General features: G+C 39.5%; 1 protein-coding gene across 4 annotated transcripts; it reads right to left on the bottom strand.

The window, feature by feature from the left end:
- Window positions 1-4,427: 4,427 nt before the first annotated feature.
- Window positions 4,428-19,393, bottom strand: LOC126091905 (cytochrome c oxidase subunit 4 isoform 1, mitochondrial). 4 transcript variants are annotated; one of them, XM_049907205.1, is made up of 4 exons: window positions 19,282-19,393; window positions 18,417-18,622; window positions 5,430-5,622; window positions 4,428-5,349 (listed from the first exon to the last, which is right to left on the bottom strand). In XM_049907205.1, exons 2-4 carry the CDS (start codon window positions 18,609-18,611, stop codon window positions 5,213-5,215), a joined length of 525 nt encoding a protein of 174 aa, XP_049763162.1. In that variant the 5' UTR covers window positions 18,612-18,622; window positions 19,282-19,393; the 3' UTR covers window positions 4,428-5,212. The 4 variants fall into 4 exon arrangements, with proteins under 4 accessions (XP_049763162.1, XP_049763164.1, XP_049763165.1 ...); XM_049907207.1 differs by having other exon boundaries at window positions 19,278-19,329; XM_049907208.1 differs by lacking the exon at window positions 19,282-19,393 and adding an exon at window positions 19,117-19,270.
- Between the last annotated feature and the right edge of the window lie 352 nt (window positions 19,394-19,745).

Below are 19,745 nucleotides of genomic sequence, written 5' to 3'. Positions count from 1 at the left end.
GGTAACGCTCAGGAATTGTGTGGGCATGAAGTGCCCTGTAATCCCTGCATAATCACTAGGAGCCATCTTGTTTGCACATAATGTGTAGTGGAGATGCCAAAGGGCTATTGATCTAGTCACAATACCCGCTTTTAACAGCTCTTCGAAACAGGCTTGTACTGCCAGGTACTTGTGAGACGGAAACCTCCTCCGACGGGCTGTGACATGTTGGCCAAGGGAGGAGCGGATATGGTGCATTGTCAAGTGGTGACACTTCCCATTGGTGGCAGTTGGACAGGTGAGCATTGGACATTCTTGAAGTGTGTGGCCAAAAAGATCATCATCGACTACAGAAGTAGTTTCTGTCAGCATCTTGCTACACACCTGGTTGGTTTCCATACTGTTGTACAAGCACAATCGACTTCTCATTTACCAGCACAGATGACAGTTGATGGAATGGCACTGCAGCTCACTGTATTTAAATGACAGTTGACTATAGCTGGAGGCAACTGAAAATGAGAAAAAACTGCTTCTACTGAAGACTCAAATCCACTGTAATTCTCTATTCACCATACGTTTCAATGCACAAATTGTTCACTGCAGTGAGAATATGCTATTTTGGTGTGACAGGTACAACACTCAGCCATTTGGGATAAACACTCGCTTCACACTCTGAATTCACAAGGTAGCTGCTTCTACCGCACAAGCAATCGTACACAAATAACCTGTGTGCTGGTGCAGTGCTGACTGTGTTGCATTTGCATACTGCCTTTCATCATTTAGATGTGACTGCACACATTGTTTATGAACATCGGAGTCCTCTAGACATCTATCTACGTCTTGGGAAAGAGCAAGGAGTGGCGCCCTCATGAGCTGCATCACCAAAACACCTGTAATACCCGGGCCATTGGTGAACAGCCACATCAAATCTACGCTGATCATCTTTCCAGCAATCAATCCACCACTGGGGAGTAAGCTTGTAACAGCATTGGAATTTGCACTGCTGTGCCAACAACTCAAAAGTTCAAGCATGCGAGTTCATCTTCAGACTATTCCCCCTTTGCTCCTGCATGTGCACATCTGCACTCCTCATATGCATTTCACTGCTTGTGGCAGCACTTGCAGAACTTGAAGCTTGAAGATGACCCACAGTTGAAATTAGCCAATTGCATGGATAATGAACTGATTACATCCTACTTGGACCATGTTTTCATTATCATTTACCTTATTTGTTACCCCCTAACATTCCAATGAAGCAAGCTGACTCATTTTCCCCTCTATTATTGGAAGATGAACTGAGAGTCAGTAAATTTAATTTCCTGTTGTCCTACTGTCAGTTTCTCACCTGACTCATATAACAGCGATTTGCCTTTGCATACTAGGGGTCCCTCTTCTGTTTCCTGCTAACAGATCTGCTAATTTGTCCTTATTCTGATTCAGGTATAGGACACGATGAGAAGTATATCCCCATCTTCCTATAGCAACTGCTAGAACAGCACCTACAAGATTTTGCATCCATGTGAAGGCGCCCTCTCAGCTCCATGTAAGGGTTATATGCACAGTTAAGCCAAGACTGGTCACTTTGCCACAGAACCTCCACAAAAACCACACTTATGTGCTCAGTTGATGCTGCTATTTTGTTCAGTTTACTTCTAATGCCATATTTTTAATTTTTAGCCAGACTGTTTCCAAGCACGACCTACCATCAATAACTCTTCTTTGTTAAAATCTTTAACATTTGTCCTAAGCTTTCTGTGACCTGGGTAAGTCTAGCACTTTGTTTCAAAAGATTTGTGACCTTGTAGTCTGCATCTAATTCCCCCCCCCCCCCCCTCCCCTTATAGCTGGCCTACAACCCCCTCTCCATCTCGTGGGTGCTACCTAGCAGCAGAACTCTTTTCCTCTTCCATTTAAATTTCTTAACACTGTTCTACGGCACCGTACATTTCTCTAAATCTATATGAGGTTCTTCCTTCCCTAATTCTGGTAGCAAGTTAAATATGTCGTTTAACTGAATTTTAAAGTTGGTAAGAAGATTTCTCCATTTGCTCACTGTGTTTCCAGCAACCCTTCTCTTTTATCCCATTCAGATGTCTCCATTCAATTACCATGATTAATGATGCAAAGGGCACAAGCCTTCACCTCCTGTTTCTTGTTTTGCCAGTATAATGTACAACTGGAAGAGAGAGCACCACTAATCACCCCATTCTCTTCCCCACTGCAGTCGCCCCATTAAACCATAACCCACAATTATCATGAAACACTCCTTCAATTTTTGCGAAACAACCATTTAACTAATCTGCTGGAATATCTACACATGATAGATTGATTTTACACCTAGATACAATGAAACACATTAAAACTTACAGTACTGTTTTCATAAGATTCTCCCACATAAATGTAGGCTGAAAATTACGACTGTACGAATAACACAGACACACTTTTTACACGGTTTTATGTTATTTCCCTAAAACTTACACTAATGTAATTAAACTTACGTTGAGAACAACTTTACTCTAAAAAATTTTGAATTGATGGGGGCAACCAAGCGTTTACTTTGTACCTAAATAAAACAAGGCCTCACCATTTAAAAGTGAACGGTACTGTGTGTTAGCTATTCATGTATAATTTACATATGTACATGGCCACACCATTTTAATGCAGTATTTGATTAAAAGATACAGCTACAACTTTTTATCTACATATTCACAACAAAGATTTTAAAACAAACATCTTCTGTTTACATCAAATATCAGAAAGAACCACACCAAGTTCCCTATCCAACACAGCTATTTCTATTTTCAGGTTAATTCTGACGTTATTGACAAAATACTGACTGAACTAATAGCCACTCACTTGTAGTGAATTCTACTGCTTCAAACTGATATTCACAGCAATTCTACAATAGCTTTAAACTCTTTACAAATTTGCTATGAAAACTATGTAGTTATGAGTTCCTGGTCGACTCTCATTAAGTGTTAGCACACACATTTATTCCGCTGATGAATTGCAAAAATATTATTTGTCAAGAGTATAGCCGATTTAATAGATTTATACCAAGAATACATAGGAGGAAAATGGTGCTGAATATGAAACTGACAGTATCTCAGAATGTAAGTGGTGGAAACTGTGAAAACTTTCTGAATGCATGCCATTTCTGTAGCACTGCCGCATCTTTCACCTACCCTATAGCAGTCATTAATCAAGGTTGCAACTTTCTGATATGATTACTTTAATTTTAGGTCCTAGATTTATTCCTCAACACACAGGACATAAATTCCTTATTTGCACTTTTACATCTCACTGACCTCATTTCACTAAGTCGTGCCTCCATGATTTATCCCTTAAAGATTGTCAAGTACACAGCTGTAAATAAATTGCAGTGCAACTTCAATCTGAGCCTACACTTTCCATTGACAATGTTCTAAACTCACAGTATGTTGGTCACTGAATCTATAAACACTTTCTGGAGATACCTCTTGTGCTATATACTATTGATAACAGCAGCTCCTAAAGAACTTGTTTCAGCAAGATGAAATGTTAAGTATGTGTCAAAACAATGTGAAGGCTCATAGATGGGAAAACAAAACTAAAAACAATTTCAAATATTCTCAAAAATATTCTAAGACAGTTTTGTTTTGTCTTGTGCACACACATTCTTGCTGTGAACCTTCAACTTCATTCCTTTACATCACACCCCTTTATACAGGTTTTTAATGTATTTGACAAAAACCTTCAAGTATTTAAAATTCGATCTCAGCATCACTCCAATTTACTACAACACTCACTTCAAACGAACAGTACAACTGTAGTGTAATTACCTCTTCATATTCAAATGCTACAAAATCCTACCATATTATGTCAAATCAGGGCAGGGGTGGGAAAAAGAGAGACCCTATGAAATTTTGTATTTGAAATTAAGGAAGCACTGTCTGTAGGAACTTTTATTTTACTGCCAAATTTAAATTTTAAGCGAATGATTAAATCTGGTTAACATCTGTGAGAAAATCAGGTTTTTACAAATGCAGAACAGACAATGGAAAACTGCAGTTCCACAGCTATGGAAACTAGTTTGTAATACTGCATTTAAATCAGCTGCCAGTGTATCAGATAAATCACAGCACTAAAAAAGAATTTAATAGTTTTGACACAAATGCAGAACTAATAAAGGAATATTGTCAAACAGTGAGTCAATGTCAAAAAATATACCACAGATACTAATTGTAAAGTGATATAATAACTTTTTTCCCAGCAATAAACCTTTCCATACTAGTTTCCTACACATTGCTGTTGATTCTTAACATCCAGATAACCAGGCTGCAGAGGTCACAGTATTCACATAGGACTTTGTCACATAAGAATGCTACGTTTCTTTTTAATTGGTTTCAGTACCAGCAATAAGCTTTGAATGTTGCAATGTGTATATTTACTAGAGAACAAGACAACAATGAAGAGGCTGATTTTAATAAATACAGTGCAACATTTGTTTCTTAATTTTCTACACATTGTTTATGATTAATAAGGCATCCACACCAGGGACAGTTTTTTGGAGCAGCAATGACATACCCATTATCATGCAAATTGATGGGGAAGTACTGATTATCATTTTGCAATGACACTAGATTCCAGAATTCACATAATATTTTTCCTGAAGTTTGTAATACAACATACATTAGTGACTAGAATAATGTGAACAAAAGAGCACAATTCACACCCCCACACCCTACAAATAACAACTGTCTCAGAATATTACTCAGACATAACCAGCCATGCACCAATATGGAGATTAATAAACTTCACATGAAATTAGATATTAGTAGAGTAATAACTGACGACTCTTTGAAGTTACAACTGACAAAGTAAATCTGCACCGATAATTCTTACTGCACAATTTCCATATCATACAGTCAAAATTCTTAAGCTTTCTCCAAAAATTAAATCCAGTGATTAAAACAATTTTATTGCCTAATTTTTTATAGGAACAGCTGATTTTTTATACTAATTCAAGTCATGCAACAATCAATCTCAGCAGACACAAAATATTCAACATTTGTCCAGCAGACATACTGTATTAATTTGCATCTTTAAAGTAACATTTGTGTACACAAATAAAACATCACCCTTGTGGAACATTTGTTATAATTCTCCACTGTGGCTTACTATACATTGAATTTCAAGGGAATCCGTCCATATCTTTACACTACATGACAGAAGCTAACAACAATCAAAATGTTCATTTCTTCCAGTCATTCTTTTCATAATCCCACTTGGAAGCCAGACCTTCAACGGGATTCACTTGCAAGTTAATCATTCTCCTGAGCTGGGCTTCCCGGCGCTCCTCGGTAAATGTTGATGGCAGAGGCTTGTACACTGGAAGAAATGAACAACAAATTAATAACAAAAAAATTAATAAAACCATGAAAGTCAGCATAATGCAAAACAACAATTACCCCATAGTTTCATTGCCATGTAAATCCACAATGAAAGGGAGACTCCAATGAGAGTAAATCCAATAATAGATTTCCACTCTCCTGTAGGTGCTTGCATTTCTGCAAATGTTTGACAAAAGCTTGCCCTGTAGAGAGCTTTTTTCTCTTCAATACTTAATTTCCTCCAGTCACCCTTTTCCTTCTGCCGCAGAGCCTAAAACACAGCACACAGGATTACAGAAATACTTTTAGCAATTTTGGCTAATACTATCTAGTTAATTCAATCAAGTTCCTACTTTCAAAAGGCCATACCAAATCCATTAACTGAAAATATCTATACATGTTCCAATGTAATTAAATAATAACAGCATACCAACATGCTGGACCTAATGGGTACCAATTCGATTCTACACAGAGTACTCTGAAGAACTTGCCCCCCTTCTAACAGCTGTATACCGCAAACCTCTAGAGGAATGGAAGGTTCCAAATGATTGGAAAAGAGCACAGGTAGTTCCAGTTTTCAAGAAGGGTCATCAAGCAGATGCACAAAACTATAGGCCTATATCTCTGACATCCATCTGTTGTAGAATTTTAGAACATGTTTTTCGCTCGCGTATCATGTCATTTCTGGAAACCCAGAGTCTACTCTGTAGGAATCAACATGGATTCCAGAAACAGCGATTGTGCGAGACCCAACTCACTTTATTTGTTCATGAGACCCAGAAAATATTAGATGATGATGATGATGTTTGGTTTGTGGGGCGCTCAACTGCGTGGTTATCAGCGCCCGTACAATTATCCAATCCTTGCTCAGTCCAATTTCGCCACTTTCCTGGATGATGATGAAATGATGAGGACAACACAAACACCCAGTCATCTCGAGGCAGGTGAAAATCCCTGACCCCGCCGGGAATCGAACCCGGGACCCCGTGCTCGGGAAGCGAGAACGCTACCGCGAGACCACGAGCGGCGGACAAAATATTAGATACAGGCTCCCAGTTAGATGCCATTTTCCTTGACTTCCGGGAGGAGTTCGATACAGTTCTGTACTGTCGCCTGATAAACAAAGTAAGAGCCTACGGAATATCAGACCAGCTGTGTGGCTGGATTGAAGAGTTTTTAGCAAACAGAACACAGCATGTTGTTATCAATGGAGAGACGTCTACAAACAAAAAGTAACCTCTGGCATGCCACAGGGGAGTGTTATGGGACCATTACTTTTCATAATATACAGGGTGTTACAAAAAGGTACGGCCAAACTTTCAGGAAACATACCTCACACACAAATAAAGAAAAGATGTTATGTGGACATGTGTCCGGAAACGCTTAATTTCCATATTAGAGCTCATTTTAGTTTCGTCAGTATGTACTGTACTTCCTCGATTCACCGCCATGATTTCATACGGGATACTCTACCTGTGCTGCTAGAACATGTGCTTTTACATGTACGACACAACATGTGGTTCATGCGCGATGAAGCTCCTGCACATTTCAGTCGAAGTGTTCGTACGCTTCTCAACAACAGATTCGGTGACCAATGGATTGGTAGAGGCGGACCAATTCCATGGCCTCCACGCTCTCCTGACCTCAACCCTCTTGACTTTCATTTATGGGGGCATTTGAAAGCTCTTGTCTACGCAACCCCGGTACCAAATGTAGAGACTTTTCGTGCTCGTATTGTGGACGGCTGTGATACAATACGCCATTCTCGAGGGCTGCATCAGTGCATCAGGGATTCCATGCGACGGAGGGTGGATGCATGTATCCTCGCTAACGGAGGACATTTTGAACATTTCCTGTAACAAAGCGTTTGAAGTCACGCTGGTACGTTCTGTTGCTGTGTGATTCCATTCCATGATTAATGTGATTTGAAGAGAAGTAATAAAATGAGCTCTAACATGAAAAGTAAGCGTTTCCGGACACATGTCCACATAACGTATTTTCTTTCTTTGTGTGTGAGGAATGTTTCCTGAAAGTTTGGCCGTACCTTTTTGTAACACCCTGTATATGACCTAGTAGATAGTGTCTGAAGTTTCATGCAGCTTTTTGCGGATGATGCTGTAGTATACAGAGAAGTTGCAGCATTAGAAAATTGCAGCGAAATGCAGGAAGATCTGCAGCGGATAGGCACTTGGTGCAGAGAGTGGCAACTGACCCTTAACATAGACAAATGTAATGTATTGTTAATGCACAGAAAGACGGATCCTTTATTGTATGATTATATGATAGTGGAACAAACACTGGTAGCAGTTACTTCTATAAGATATCTGGAAGTATGCGTGCAGAACGATTTGAAGTGGAATGATCATATAAAATTAATTGTTGGTAAGGCGGGTACCAGGTTGAGATTCATTGGGAGAGTCCTTAGAAAATTTAGTCCATCAACAAAGGAGGTGGCTTACAAAACACTCGTTCGACCTATACTTGAGTATTGCTCATCAGTGTGGGATCCGTACCATATCGGGTTGACGGAGGAGATAGAGAAGATCCAAAGAAGAGCGGCGCGTTTCGTCACAGGGTTATTTGGTAACCGTGATAGCGTTACGGAGATGTTTAACAAACTCAAGTGGCAGACTCTGCAAGAGGCGCTCTGCATCGCAGTGTAGCTTGCTGTCCAGGTTTTGAGAGGGTGCGTTTCTGGATGTGTTGTTGTTGTGGTCTTCACTCCGGAGACTGGTTTGATGCAGCTCTCCATGCTACTCTATCCTGTGCAAGCTTCTTCATCTCCCAGTACCTACTGCAACCTACATCCTTCTGAATCTGCTTAGTGTATTCATCTCTGTCTCCCTCTACGATCCCCCCCCCCCCCCCCCACACACTTCCCTCTAATATTAAATTGGTGATCCCTTGATGCCTCAGAACATGTCCTACCAACCGATCCCTTCTTCTGGTCAAGTTGTGCCACAAACTCCTCTTCTCCCCAATCCTATTCAGTACCTCCTCATTAGTTATGTGATCTACCCACATAATCTTCAGCATTCTTCTGTAGCACCACATTTCGAAAGCTTCTATTCTCTTCTTGTCCAAACTATTTACCGTCCATGTTTCACTTCCATACATGGCTACACTCCAAATACTTTCAGATATGACTTCCTGACACTTAAATCTATACTCGATGTTAACAAATTTCTCTTCTTAAGAAACGCTTTCCTTGCTATTGCCCGTCTACATTTTATATCCTCTCTACTTCGACCATCATCGGTTATTTTGCTCCCCAAATAGCAAAACTCCTTTACTACTTTAAGTGTCTCATTTCCTAATCTAATACCCTCAACATCACCCGACTTAATTCGACTACATTCCATTATCCGCGTTTTGCTTTTTTGATGTTCATCTTATATCCTCCCTTCAAGACACCATCCATTCCTTTCAACTGCTCTTCCAAGTCTTTTGCTGTCTCTGACGGAATTACAATGTCATCGGCAAACCTCAAAGTTTTTATTGGTTCTCCATGGATTTTAATACCTACTCCGAATTTTTCTTTTGTTTCCTTTACTGCTTGTTCAATATACTTGAATAACATCGGGGAGAGGCTACAACCCTGTCTTACTCCGTCCCAACCACTGCTTCCCTTTCATGCCCCTTGACTCTTATAACTGCCATCTGGTTTCTGTACAAATTGTAAATAGCCTTTGGCTCCCTGTATTTTACCCCTGCCACCTTTAGAATTTGAAAGAGAGTATTCCAGTCAACATCGTCCAAAAGCTTTCTCTAAGTCTACAAATGCTAGAAACGTAGGTTTGCCTTTCCTTAATCTTTCTTCTAAGATAAGCCGTAAGGTCAGTACTGCTTCACGTGTTCCAACATTTCTACGGAATCCAAACTAATCTTCCCCGAGGTCGGCTTCTATCAGTTTTTCCATTCGTCTGGAAAGAATTCACGTTAGTATTTTGCAGCTGTGACTTATTAAACTGATAGTTCGGTAATTTTCACATCTGTCAACACCTGCTTTCTTTGGGATTGGAATTATTATATTCTTCTTGAAGTCTGAGGGTATTTCGCCTGTTTCATACATCTTGCTCACCAGATGGTAGAGTTTTGTCAGGACTGGCTCTCCCAAGGCCGTCAGTAGTTCCAATGGAATGTTGTCTACTCTGGGGGCCTTGTTTCGGCTCAGGTCTTTCAGTGCTCTGTCAAACTCTTCACGCAGTATCATATCTCCCATTTCATCTTCATCTACATCCTCATCCATTTCCATAATATTGTCCTCAAGTACATCGCACTTGTATGGACCCTCTATATACAGGGCTATTACAAATGATTGAAGCGAATTCATAAATTCACTGTAGCTCCATTCATTGACATATGGTCACGACACACTACAGATAAGTAGAAAAACTCATAAAGTTTTGTTCGGCTGAAGCCGCACTTCAGGTTTCTGCCGCCAGAGCGCTCGAGAGCGCAGTGAGACAAAATGGCGACAGGAGCCGAGAAAGCGTATGTCGTGCTTGAAATGCACCCACATCAGTCAGTCATAACAGTGCAACGACACTTCAGGACGAAGTTCAACAAAGATCCACCAACTGGTAACTCCATTCGGCGATGGTATGCGCAGTTTAAAGCTTCTGGATGCCTCTGTAAGGGGATTCAATGGGTCGGCCAGCAGTGAGCGAAGAAACGGTTGAACGCGTGCGGTCAAGTTTCACGCGTAGCCCGCGGAAGTTGACGAATAAAGCAAGCAGGGAGCTAAACGTACCACAGCCGACGGTTTGGAAAATCTTACGGAAAAGGCTAAAGCAGAAGCCTTACCGTTTACATTTGCTACAAGCCCTGACACCCGATGACAAAGTCAAACGCTTCGAATTTTCGGCGCGGTTGCAACAGCTCATGGAAGAGGATGCGTTCAGTGCGAAACTTGTTTTCAGTGATGAAGCAACATTTTTTCTTAATGGTGAAGTAAACAGACACAATGTGCGAATCTGGGCGGTAGAGAATTTTCACGCATTCGTGCAGCAAATTCGCAATTCACCAAAAGTTAACCTGTTTTGTGCAATCTCACGGTTTAAAGTTTACGGCCCCTTTTTCTTCTGCAAAAAAAAAAAACGTTACAGGACACGTGTATCTGGACATGCTGGAAAATTGGCTCATGCCACAACTGGAGACCGACAGCGCTGACTTCATCTTTCAACAGGATGGTGCTCCACCGCACTTCTATCATGATGTTCAGCATTTCTTAAACAGGAGATTGGAAAACTGATGGATCGGTCGTGGCGGAGATCACGATCAGCAATTCATGTCGTGGCCTCCACGCTCTCCTGACTTAACCCCATGCGATTTCTTTCTGTGGGGTTATGTGAAAGATTCAGAGTTTAAACCACCTCTACCAAGAAACGTGCCAGAACTGCGAGCTCGCATCAACGATGCTTTTGAACTCATTGATGGTGACATGCTGCGCCGAGTGTGGGAGGAACTTGATTATCGGCTTGATGTCTGCCGCATAACTAAAGGGGCACATATCGAACATTTGTGAATGCCTAAAAAAACTTTTTGAGTTTTTGTATGTGTGTGCAAAGCATTGTGAAAATATCTCAAATAATAAAGTTATTGTAGAGCTGTGAAATCGCTTCAATCATTTGTAATAACCCTGTACCCCTTCCACCTTTCTGCTTTCCCTTCTTTGCTTAGAACTGGGTTTCCATCTGAGCTCTTGATGTTCACACAAGTGGTTCTCTTATCTCCAAAGGTTTCTTTAATTTTCCTGTAGGCAGTATCTATCTTACCCCTAGTGAGATAAGCCTCTACATCCTTACATTTGTCCTCTAGCCATCCCTGCTTGGCCACTTTGCACTTCCTGTCGATCTCATTTTTGAGACGTTTGTATTCCTTTTTGCCTGCTTCATTTACTGCATTTTTATATTTTCTCCTTTCATCAATTAAATTCAATATTTCTTCTGTTACCCAAGGGTTTCTACTAGCCCACGTCTTTTTACCTATTTGATCCTCTGCTGCCTTCACTATTTCATCCCTCAAAGCTACCCATTCTTCTTCTACTCTACTTCTTTCCCCCATTCCTGTCAATTGTTCCCTTATGCTCTCCCTGAAACTCTCTACAACCTCTGGTTCTTTCAGTTTATCCAGGTCCCATCTCCTTAAATTCCCACCTTTTTGCAGTTTCTTCAGTTTTAATCTACAGGTCATAACCAATAGATTGTGGTCATAGTCCACATCTGCCCCTGGAAATGTCTTACAATTTAAAACCTGGTTCCTAAATCTCTGTCTTACCATTATATAATCTATCTGATGCCTTTTAGTATCTCCAGGGTTCTTCCATGTATACAACCTTCTATCATGATTCTTAAACCAAGTGTTAGCTATGATTAAGTTGTGCTCTGTGCAAAATTCTACCAGGCGGCTTCCTCTTTCATTTCTTAGTCCCAATCCATATTCACCTACTACGTTTCCTTCTCTCCCTTTTCCTACACTCGATTTCCAGTCACCCATGACTATTAAATTTTCGTCTCCCTTCACTATCTGAATAATTTCTTTTACTTCATCATACATTTCTTCAATTTCTTCGTCATCTGCAGAGCTAGTTGGCATATAAACTTGTACTACTGTAGTAGGTGTGGGCTTCATATCTATCTTGGCCACAATAATGCGTTCACTATGCTGTTTGTAGTAGCTTACCCGCGTTCCTATTTTCCTATTCATTATTAAACCTACCCCTGCATTACCCCTATTTGACTGTGTTTATAACCCTGTAGTCACCTGACCAGAAGTCATGTTCGTCCTGCCACCGAACTTCACTGATTCCCACTGTATCTAACTTTAACTTATCCATTTCCCTGTTTAAATTTTCTAACCTACCTGCCCGATTAAGGGATCTGACATTCCACGTTCCGATCCGTAGAACGCCAGTTTTCTTTCTCCTGTTAACGACATCCTCTTGAGCAGTCCCCGCCTGGAGATCCGAATGGGGGACTATTTTACCTCCGGAATATTTTACCCAAGAGGACGCCATCATCATTTAATCATACAGTAAAGCTGCATGCCCTCGGGAAAAATTACGGCAGTAGTTTCCCCTTGCTTTCAGCCGTTCGCAGTACCAGCACAGCAAGGCCATTTTGGTTATTGTTACAAGGCCAGATCAGTCAATCATCCAGACTGTTGCCCTTGCAACTACTGAAAAGGCTGCTGCCCCTCTTCAGGAACCACACGTTTGTCTGGCCTGTCAACAGATACCCCTCGGTTGTGGTTGTACCTACGGTACGGCTATCTGTATCGCTGAGGCATGCAAGCCTCCCCACCAACGGCAAGGTCCATGGTTCATGGGGGGGGGGTTCTGGATGAGGTATCGAATATATTGCTTCCCCCTACTTATACCTCCCGAGGGGATCATGAATGTAAAATTAGAGATTCGAGTGCACAGGGAGGCTTTCCGGCAGTCATTCTTCCCGTGAACCATACACGACTGGAACAGGAAAGGGAGGTAATGACAGTGGCACGTAAAGTGCCCTCCGCCACACACTTTTGGGTGGCTTGCGGAGTATAAATGTAGATGTACACCCTGCTAGAACATTTCGGTGGTTGTGATGCCATTGCTACAGAACTCTTAGTAACTTATGACACTCATGCACTGCTCAAAACAATTGGTAACAGGTGTCCTGTCCCTTGCAAGCAAGATTTCCCCCTTCCCACTCTGCTTCATACTCTGGCCTGGGCATCTAGTGGTAAAGCACGTGCCTGAAAAATCGAATCCTAGTCGGCCCGAGGGTTTTTGTTTACCCATCACCACTCAGTGGTGTGAAGATTTGCCAGGAACGTTGTGTGGTTTGGCTTCCTTGATAAACAGTAGGCCCCTTTTTACCTGACAGGATTGTGGTGACAGGTACATGAAGTCACCAAAGTGGCAACCAATTTAAAGACTTCCACCAGGCCTTCGAGTATCTTGAAATAATTATACTCTCCCCCTTAAAAACATTCCACCCTAACATCAGCTACAGTATGTCAACACCTGAAGGCAGTCCGCCCCCGGTAGCTGAGTAGGGAACATCAATCCTAAGGGCCCAGGTTCGATTCCTGGCTGGGTCGCAGATTTTCTTTGCTCACAGACTGGCTGTTGTGTTGTCCTAATCATCATCATTTCATCTCCAGTGACGTGCAAGTCACCGAAGTGGCATCAAATCAAAAGACTTGCAGCCAGCGAAAGGTCTACCCGACGAGAGGGGGAGAGAGAGAGAGAGAGAGAGAGAGAGAGAGAGAGAGAGAGAGAGAGAGACCTTCCCCTTTCCAAATGTCATTGCAGATAATGGTTAATGAAGTTCTATTGTCTCTTTAAGTATGGCTATGGCACAATCTGTAGAACACTTATCACTTTTTAACCTATTAGTCATTGCAAGTCACCTAGATGAAGACAATCTCAATGAGTGTTGGTGGATGGTGAACAGGGATCAAGAAAATTCTAGCTGCTTTTTTTGTGTGAAGCATAATATAGTGCCAGTTTCAAAGTATGGCTTTTTACTGTCAAATCACTTTTTACTAACAATTTCACTTGAGTTATATTCTGTATTCACTACATATACTGATCACAAAATTGCAAACAACTTTGCTTACAGCAGTTTTTTTAAAAGGTATAATCTTAACCAGCATTTTTGTCTTTTATAATTGGTTTTACTTCATAACAAATACTTTTCAACTACTCAACACCCAAGTTTCCATCCTTAACAGTGTGCCATTTTGCCAGATTTTGAAACCTTATATAATCTTCTCATCAACAAGCTTTTTAATCACTGCAAAAAGTTCTCTTCTTTTTATGTCTACTTGTTTTAGTTCTGTCATCAATGGTGGAGCTATGTTTTCTCAAAGTTTTTAGGTGTTAAGATCTAAACTTAAGTGGAAAAAATGTGTGTGTCATGGTAGATTGATAGTATCAGCACTTAATGGTACTTGGGTTCATAGTAAAATGCTGTTTTTTCAATACCTCAACAGAAGCCACTAAATGTAAAAGGAACAAAAAATAATATGGTTATAACTAATCTCATAGAACCTGTGGTTTAACAAGAGAACACTTATCTACAAAGAGGGGTACTATATTAAAACCCCCAATACAGCAGAGTACACAAAGCTGACACACCATGACCGATTTGTTGAACTGGGGATGTCACCAATGTTGCAACTGATTTATTCAGCAAGTAGTGCTAGCCATGAATTATTTTAATGACCAATAGTTTGATTTAAATATAGTTACATTCACAACACCCCATATTTTATCATTTTTGTTTCTCATTACTGTTGTGGGGGTTGTGCCTTCACTCCCGAGACTGGTACGCAACAGCTGTCCATATTAGTCTATACTGTGCAATCTCTGCGTAACTACTGCAACTGTAGTTAGATCCGTTACTTGTACCACGTTACACTCACCAGACAGTGCCTTCATCTGTCCATGCACTTGACACTTTTCACACCACTTCACACATGCCTGTTTTGATTAAAATAGACTACGTGCCTAAAGGTACACAGTTTGCCATCTTTGGTCTGAGTCATATATAAGTTGACAACCCCTGCCAAAATTTAATCAGTCTGTCTACAGGAAACACATACAAGTCTTTTGGCAGGTTTCTTTGACTGTGACACCAATCAAATAATACAGCACTATATCTAAAACAGAAGTTCACCAAGCAGCTGCATGCTTATTCGAGAATTTTCTTAAAGATATGAGAGTAGATGACTGAACAACCATTCAAGCAATAAGTTTGAAGTTCAATTCACTGAAGAAGATTGAATGAGGTGAAAAAATCTTTGACACCAGAAATGCACTACAGTGACAACTAACTAACTTTATGTGGAGCCTACAAAATGTCCAAATTTTTACAACTTCAGTAAATTCACAACAGCATGTAAGTCAATAAGCCACCAGTTATCTTTGTATGTGTATTAGTACTGATGTGAAAATATTTAACTGCTTGAGAAATGTAATAAAATGCAACTAAACTTAGTCATGTAGAACACACCCCCCTTCCTTTTGTAATCTGCATTTACTGCAACAACCATAGAAATGCTTTGTTCTCCCATGTAAAGTTCCTCACTCAAATTTAACAATAGTAGATTTCAAGATAGTTAAATGATACTGACAGCCATAATCTTCACATAAATTTGATATTACACATAAACCTATCTTCTCTATAGATATATATTACCAGTTTTCCTAGCAGAACACCCAAATTGTGCAATGATGTCCGATTGCAACAGCATTGATGCAATGTGTGGACACTATAGGACACATGAATTGTGTCTGTACTAGCACAAAAACTGTTGGAACACTTGTCGCCACTACATTCTAAAAACTAAGCATTTATGTGCAGCTACATAGTTTTTTTTTTTTATCTTACTCGGCTCATCATTCTTCCTGAATGATTGTTTCCTGGTTACCTTTGCCAGTTTTCCCAATATTTTGCATTCAAAATTGTTTGACATCCATCTGTTGTATGTCACATTCCAACCTAACAGACATAGGGCTCCACTATAGATAACAGCGAGTTCATCAGTCCTATAGGATTAGGGAAGGAAATCTGCTGTGCCCTTTCAGAGGCAGAGAGATTTAGGGAAATGATAGAAAACCTAAATCAGTATGGATGAGTGTGGGTTTGAACAGCTGTCCACCCGAATGTGAGTCCAGTGTGCTAACCACTGCACCACCTCACTCGGAGAGGGAGGGGATCCAATACATAACTTAAATAACTACATCCTACAGTTTATGTTCAAGGATTTGATTATTAAGACATCCTGCAACAAATTTAGCTATAGTCAACCTGAGTGGACCTAATGTTCCCTTATAGCAAACCTATTATATGTATAGTTTTTCAGTTTTGACCACTGTTAAAAAACAGTTATGTTTCATTTATCTCTTTTCAATTAATAATGTGAGTGCAGCTACCAGTATTATGGTCATATTCTTTCCTGACATTGCTACTAAAGCATTTAGCAGCAAATCTGTTTCCCCATTAGCTTTATCTCTCTTATGATATCAATTCATTCAGATATATTGAACTATCAGCATTAAACAGAGGCTACGGTGACAAACTACTTTGGGGCACATCACAGTTCCTACTTTAGGTTAGTTCGTGATAGTTTGTATGTGAGTTGGTTACCAACTGTCACAATGAACTACTTAAAAAAATATACATGGGTATGGTAACAGTGGTCTGTCGTAAAACCACAGGTCTAATTTAGGCTCAAAAATGACAAGTTATGTTAGAAGCTAACTAAGCCAATAAAGGTGACCATGTCCGTAACTGTGAACATGTAACTTTTACACAGAAGTTATTGGTGAAATTACTAGTTGATTTTAGATACATATCTGAAAGCTTTATCTTCCACCAGAATGCCACAAGTGAATGTTTCCACAGCTGGTTATAAGCAAGCAAAAAGTAAGCTGCCCGCTGATGACTTGTTCTGTAGTAATAAATTGTAGTTAATCTCTCAAACTGACATTATATCATAAAGATGTGCAATGTGTTGCAGAGGATGACAGCTTTGAGGAGACAGAGGGAATTGACAAAGTAGAAGTGGTATTTACTAAAAAAACTATAAACTATGCAGTTGTTGTATTGCTAACAATTTGAACTAACTTAATGTCACCAAAGATCTGTAATAAAAAAGACACAGCATTTCACTTTCATCTCTTTGGTTAATACCAGCACAAATATCCTCCCACCTACTACACAAAACACAGAGTCATTGTACATTTAATAAAGAAAAAGCACACTGATCAACACTGCCTATATAGTCTGTAGTTTTGCCAAACTTTACAATAATGAGACTACTTACATCAAACCCATGACTCAATGACAAACTCAAGATCTAAGGAGACTCACTCTTGCTGTCATCTACTGGAGGACACAAAGACTTCAAAATATTTTCACTCAGTTAAGACATCACATGTTCCACAAAGCACGGGAAACAAAACATACTTTGAAAATTAAAAATGAATTTTAAAAACAATTTTTCCATCAAAAACAAACATCTAAGAGTAATCAATTTTTCATTGTTTTGAATGTGTATTTTGGAGTTTACATCATCAAATAGATCAGTTGAAAACTGACAATTCAGAGTAAAATATGTCATGAACAACTTTATGAAAAATGTATGATAAACTGCAGAATGCACAAAACAATTTCCAGTAAAATTAGATGTTGAAACCCCCTTGCACTGTTCAGTATGGCTTGGACATAAACATTAGGCTTTGCTACCTGTCAATTTGTTACCAAAAGCAATTTTTTTGCTTTAACATTCATTGGCTTCGCCGCCTCACAACCAAATTGTCACCTTCCAACCTAATATAGACTTCAAGCTGTGCTATAAATCTACTTGCCATCCCAATCAAGATTTCATAACCCAATTTCCACCACACAGTCAACCCACCTGATGATTAATTTTCAAACAATTTTTGGAGACTAACAAGACCAATAATTGCATAAATTGTGTGATTAATGCCATCTACTAACAATTCCACAATCGAATGAAGACCACAGTAGTCAAGAATGCTTAAAAATATCTCTATTTTCCATTAAAGACCACAAAGTATGTACAGATATTATCAGCCTTACAGAACTAAATTACGATAGCTTACTTTCATCCAGATCAGATGTCCACTGCAAGCATCGTGTGTAACCTACAGAGTGTTCTGAGCATTACTGGAAATATACAAATGGCAGCTGCTAGTACCACTACAACTTTACTGTCGACACATTTTTGAAATTGAAAAAATTGTAACATTGTGCACAAAGTTACAGTGTGTACTTTTTACATATACACTGCACTCCACAACCCTCAATTTTCTCATGAGTATTTTGTATTTCAATTACAGTGATACAAATTAAACTAAATAAACCATTCAGAATGGAGACAATACTGTGAGGACCTTGTGAGAAAAGTAGCCAATTTGGGACTTAACACCTGCCTAGAACTGAATGATATAATTAAAATCGATCTGCATGTGTAATTGTCCAACCTAGTCATATTTCTACCCAATTTCTCAGGTCATTAAATATTTACTCACTGTTACTTTACCTCAATATCTGGTGTTGTCTCCTTGAATCGTATGGCTGGCATTGGGAAGTCGGTTCGGTCCATATAACTTGGCTGGCCATTAAACCCATATCCCACAATTTCTCGGTTCCCAATTTTTGCTCTATAGGACGCTACTCCAGCTTTCTGTATTAGGTGCGTTTCCCTAAGGGCAGATGCTAGCAAACGACTTGCCATCGCAGTAAGACCTGTGAACAAATGAGGTTTTAGGTACAATGTACAAGTACACTGTCTTACGAGTTTATAAAAAAGGAGTTACACATAAATTGTTAATTTGTTTTAGACGCTCAATATCATCATCCGTGAACTGTCAGTTAACTTTACACATCGTAAAATAACGTGACAACTCCTGTACAATAATTCGGTGCTGGCCACTCAGCAAGGAGCGGTCACAGTTGGTAGTACACATACAAACAACATTCCATAAAACACGGTTCTATGAAATACCATCCGCTTGTAATACCGAGCAATATCCACTCATGTCTTCAAAGTTATTTAACGTACATCCCTTACTCACTATCCAAACTATGACGACTCTCCTCAAAACCCGGGAAGTAATTATTGAAATACATTATTGCTATTACGTAGTTACAAAATTACTTGACATGTAAAGGAGGCACACATTTCTTTATCATCCATAAAACACCTTAAAAACATCTCACCTACAATTTCCGGCTCTAACCTTGCTCCTTTAAGGGATATGATGAAAACTTCAAAAAATAGGGGAAACAGTTCTTTCCAAATTTACCACCTTGTATAAGTAAATTGCAGTTTTAATTCACTGGTACGAAAGATAGCAAATACTACGTCAACCACACTATTTAACACGGCAGAGCTTCTTACCTACCGTTCGGAATCTGTAATCCCAAGATGGTGAAGGGGTCTGGAAAGGTCAGTCATGTGTAGTGAGAACAAGCACATAATATGAAATAACAATAATTGTAAATATTTTTTTCAACATTCTAAAAAATTTCCACGAATTTAAATAGAAACATACATTGTTAAAACTTAATTTAACAAAATGTGAATAGCTACTGACGAAAGTAGTATACCTTACGTAAATATCCGATTGAGAAATCGATACTTCATTCGATCTATAGCTACTGGAACTGGATAGTAAGCTCTAATCAATGATCTCTATACTATGGAGATCACTTGTTCTAGTATTCCTTGAGTAATGAGTTGCATTAGGAATTTAAAGGAATGACTTGATCAAAATTTCATCCGAAAATATTAAGTCGAGACTGCGTTATCGTACATTACAATGGTGGCAATTTTAACCCTATGTCCATACAGTTAATAATTTTACGT

The sequence above is a fragment of the Schistocerca cancellata genome, chromosome 7 (assembly GCF_023864275.1).
Source record: "Schistocerca cancellata isolate TAMUIC-IGC-003103 chromosome 7, iqSchCanc2.1, whole genome shotgun sequence".
NCBI lineage: Eukaryota > Metazoa > Arthropoda > Insecta > Orthoptera > Acrididae > Schistocerca > Schistocerca cancellata.
Note: the sequence above shows the minus strand (reverse complement) of the source record. Positions and strands in the feature narration are given on the sequence as shown.

Coding starts and splice junctions, on each gene's coding strand:
- LOC126091905 (XM_049907205.1), bottom strand. CDS start 18,611: ATGGCAAGTCGTTTGCTAGCATCTGCCCTTAGGGAAACGCACCTAATA. Junction 5,623..18,416: donor AGACAACACCAGATATTGAG/GTAAAGTAACAG, acceptor GCTGTGTTTTAG/GCTCTGCGGCAGAAGGAAAA. Junction 5,350..5,429: donor CATGGCAATGAAACTATGGG/GTAATTGTTGTT, acceptor CATTTCTTCCAG/TGTACAAGCCTCTGCCATCA.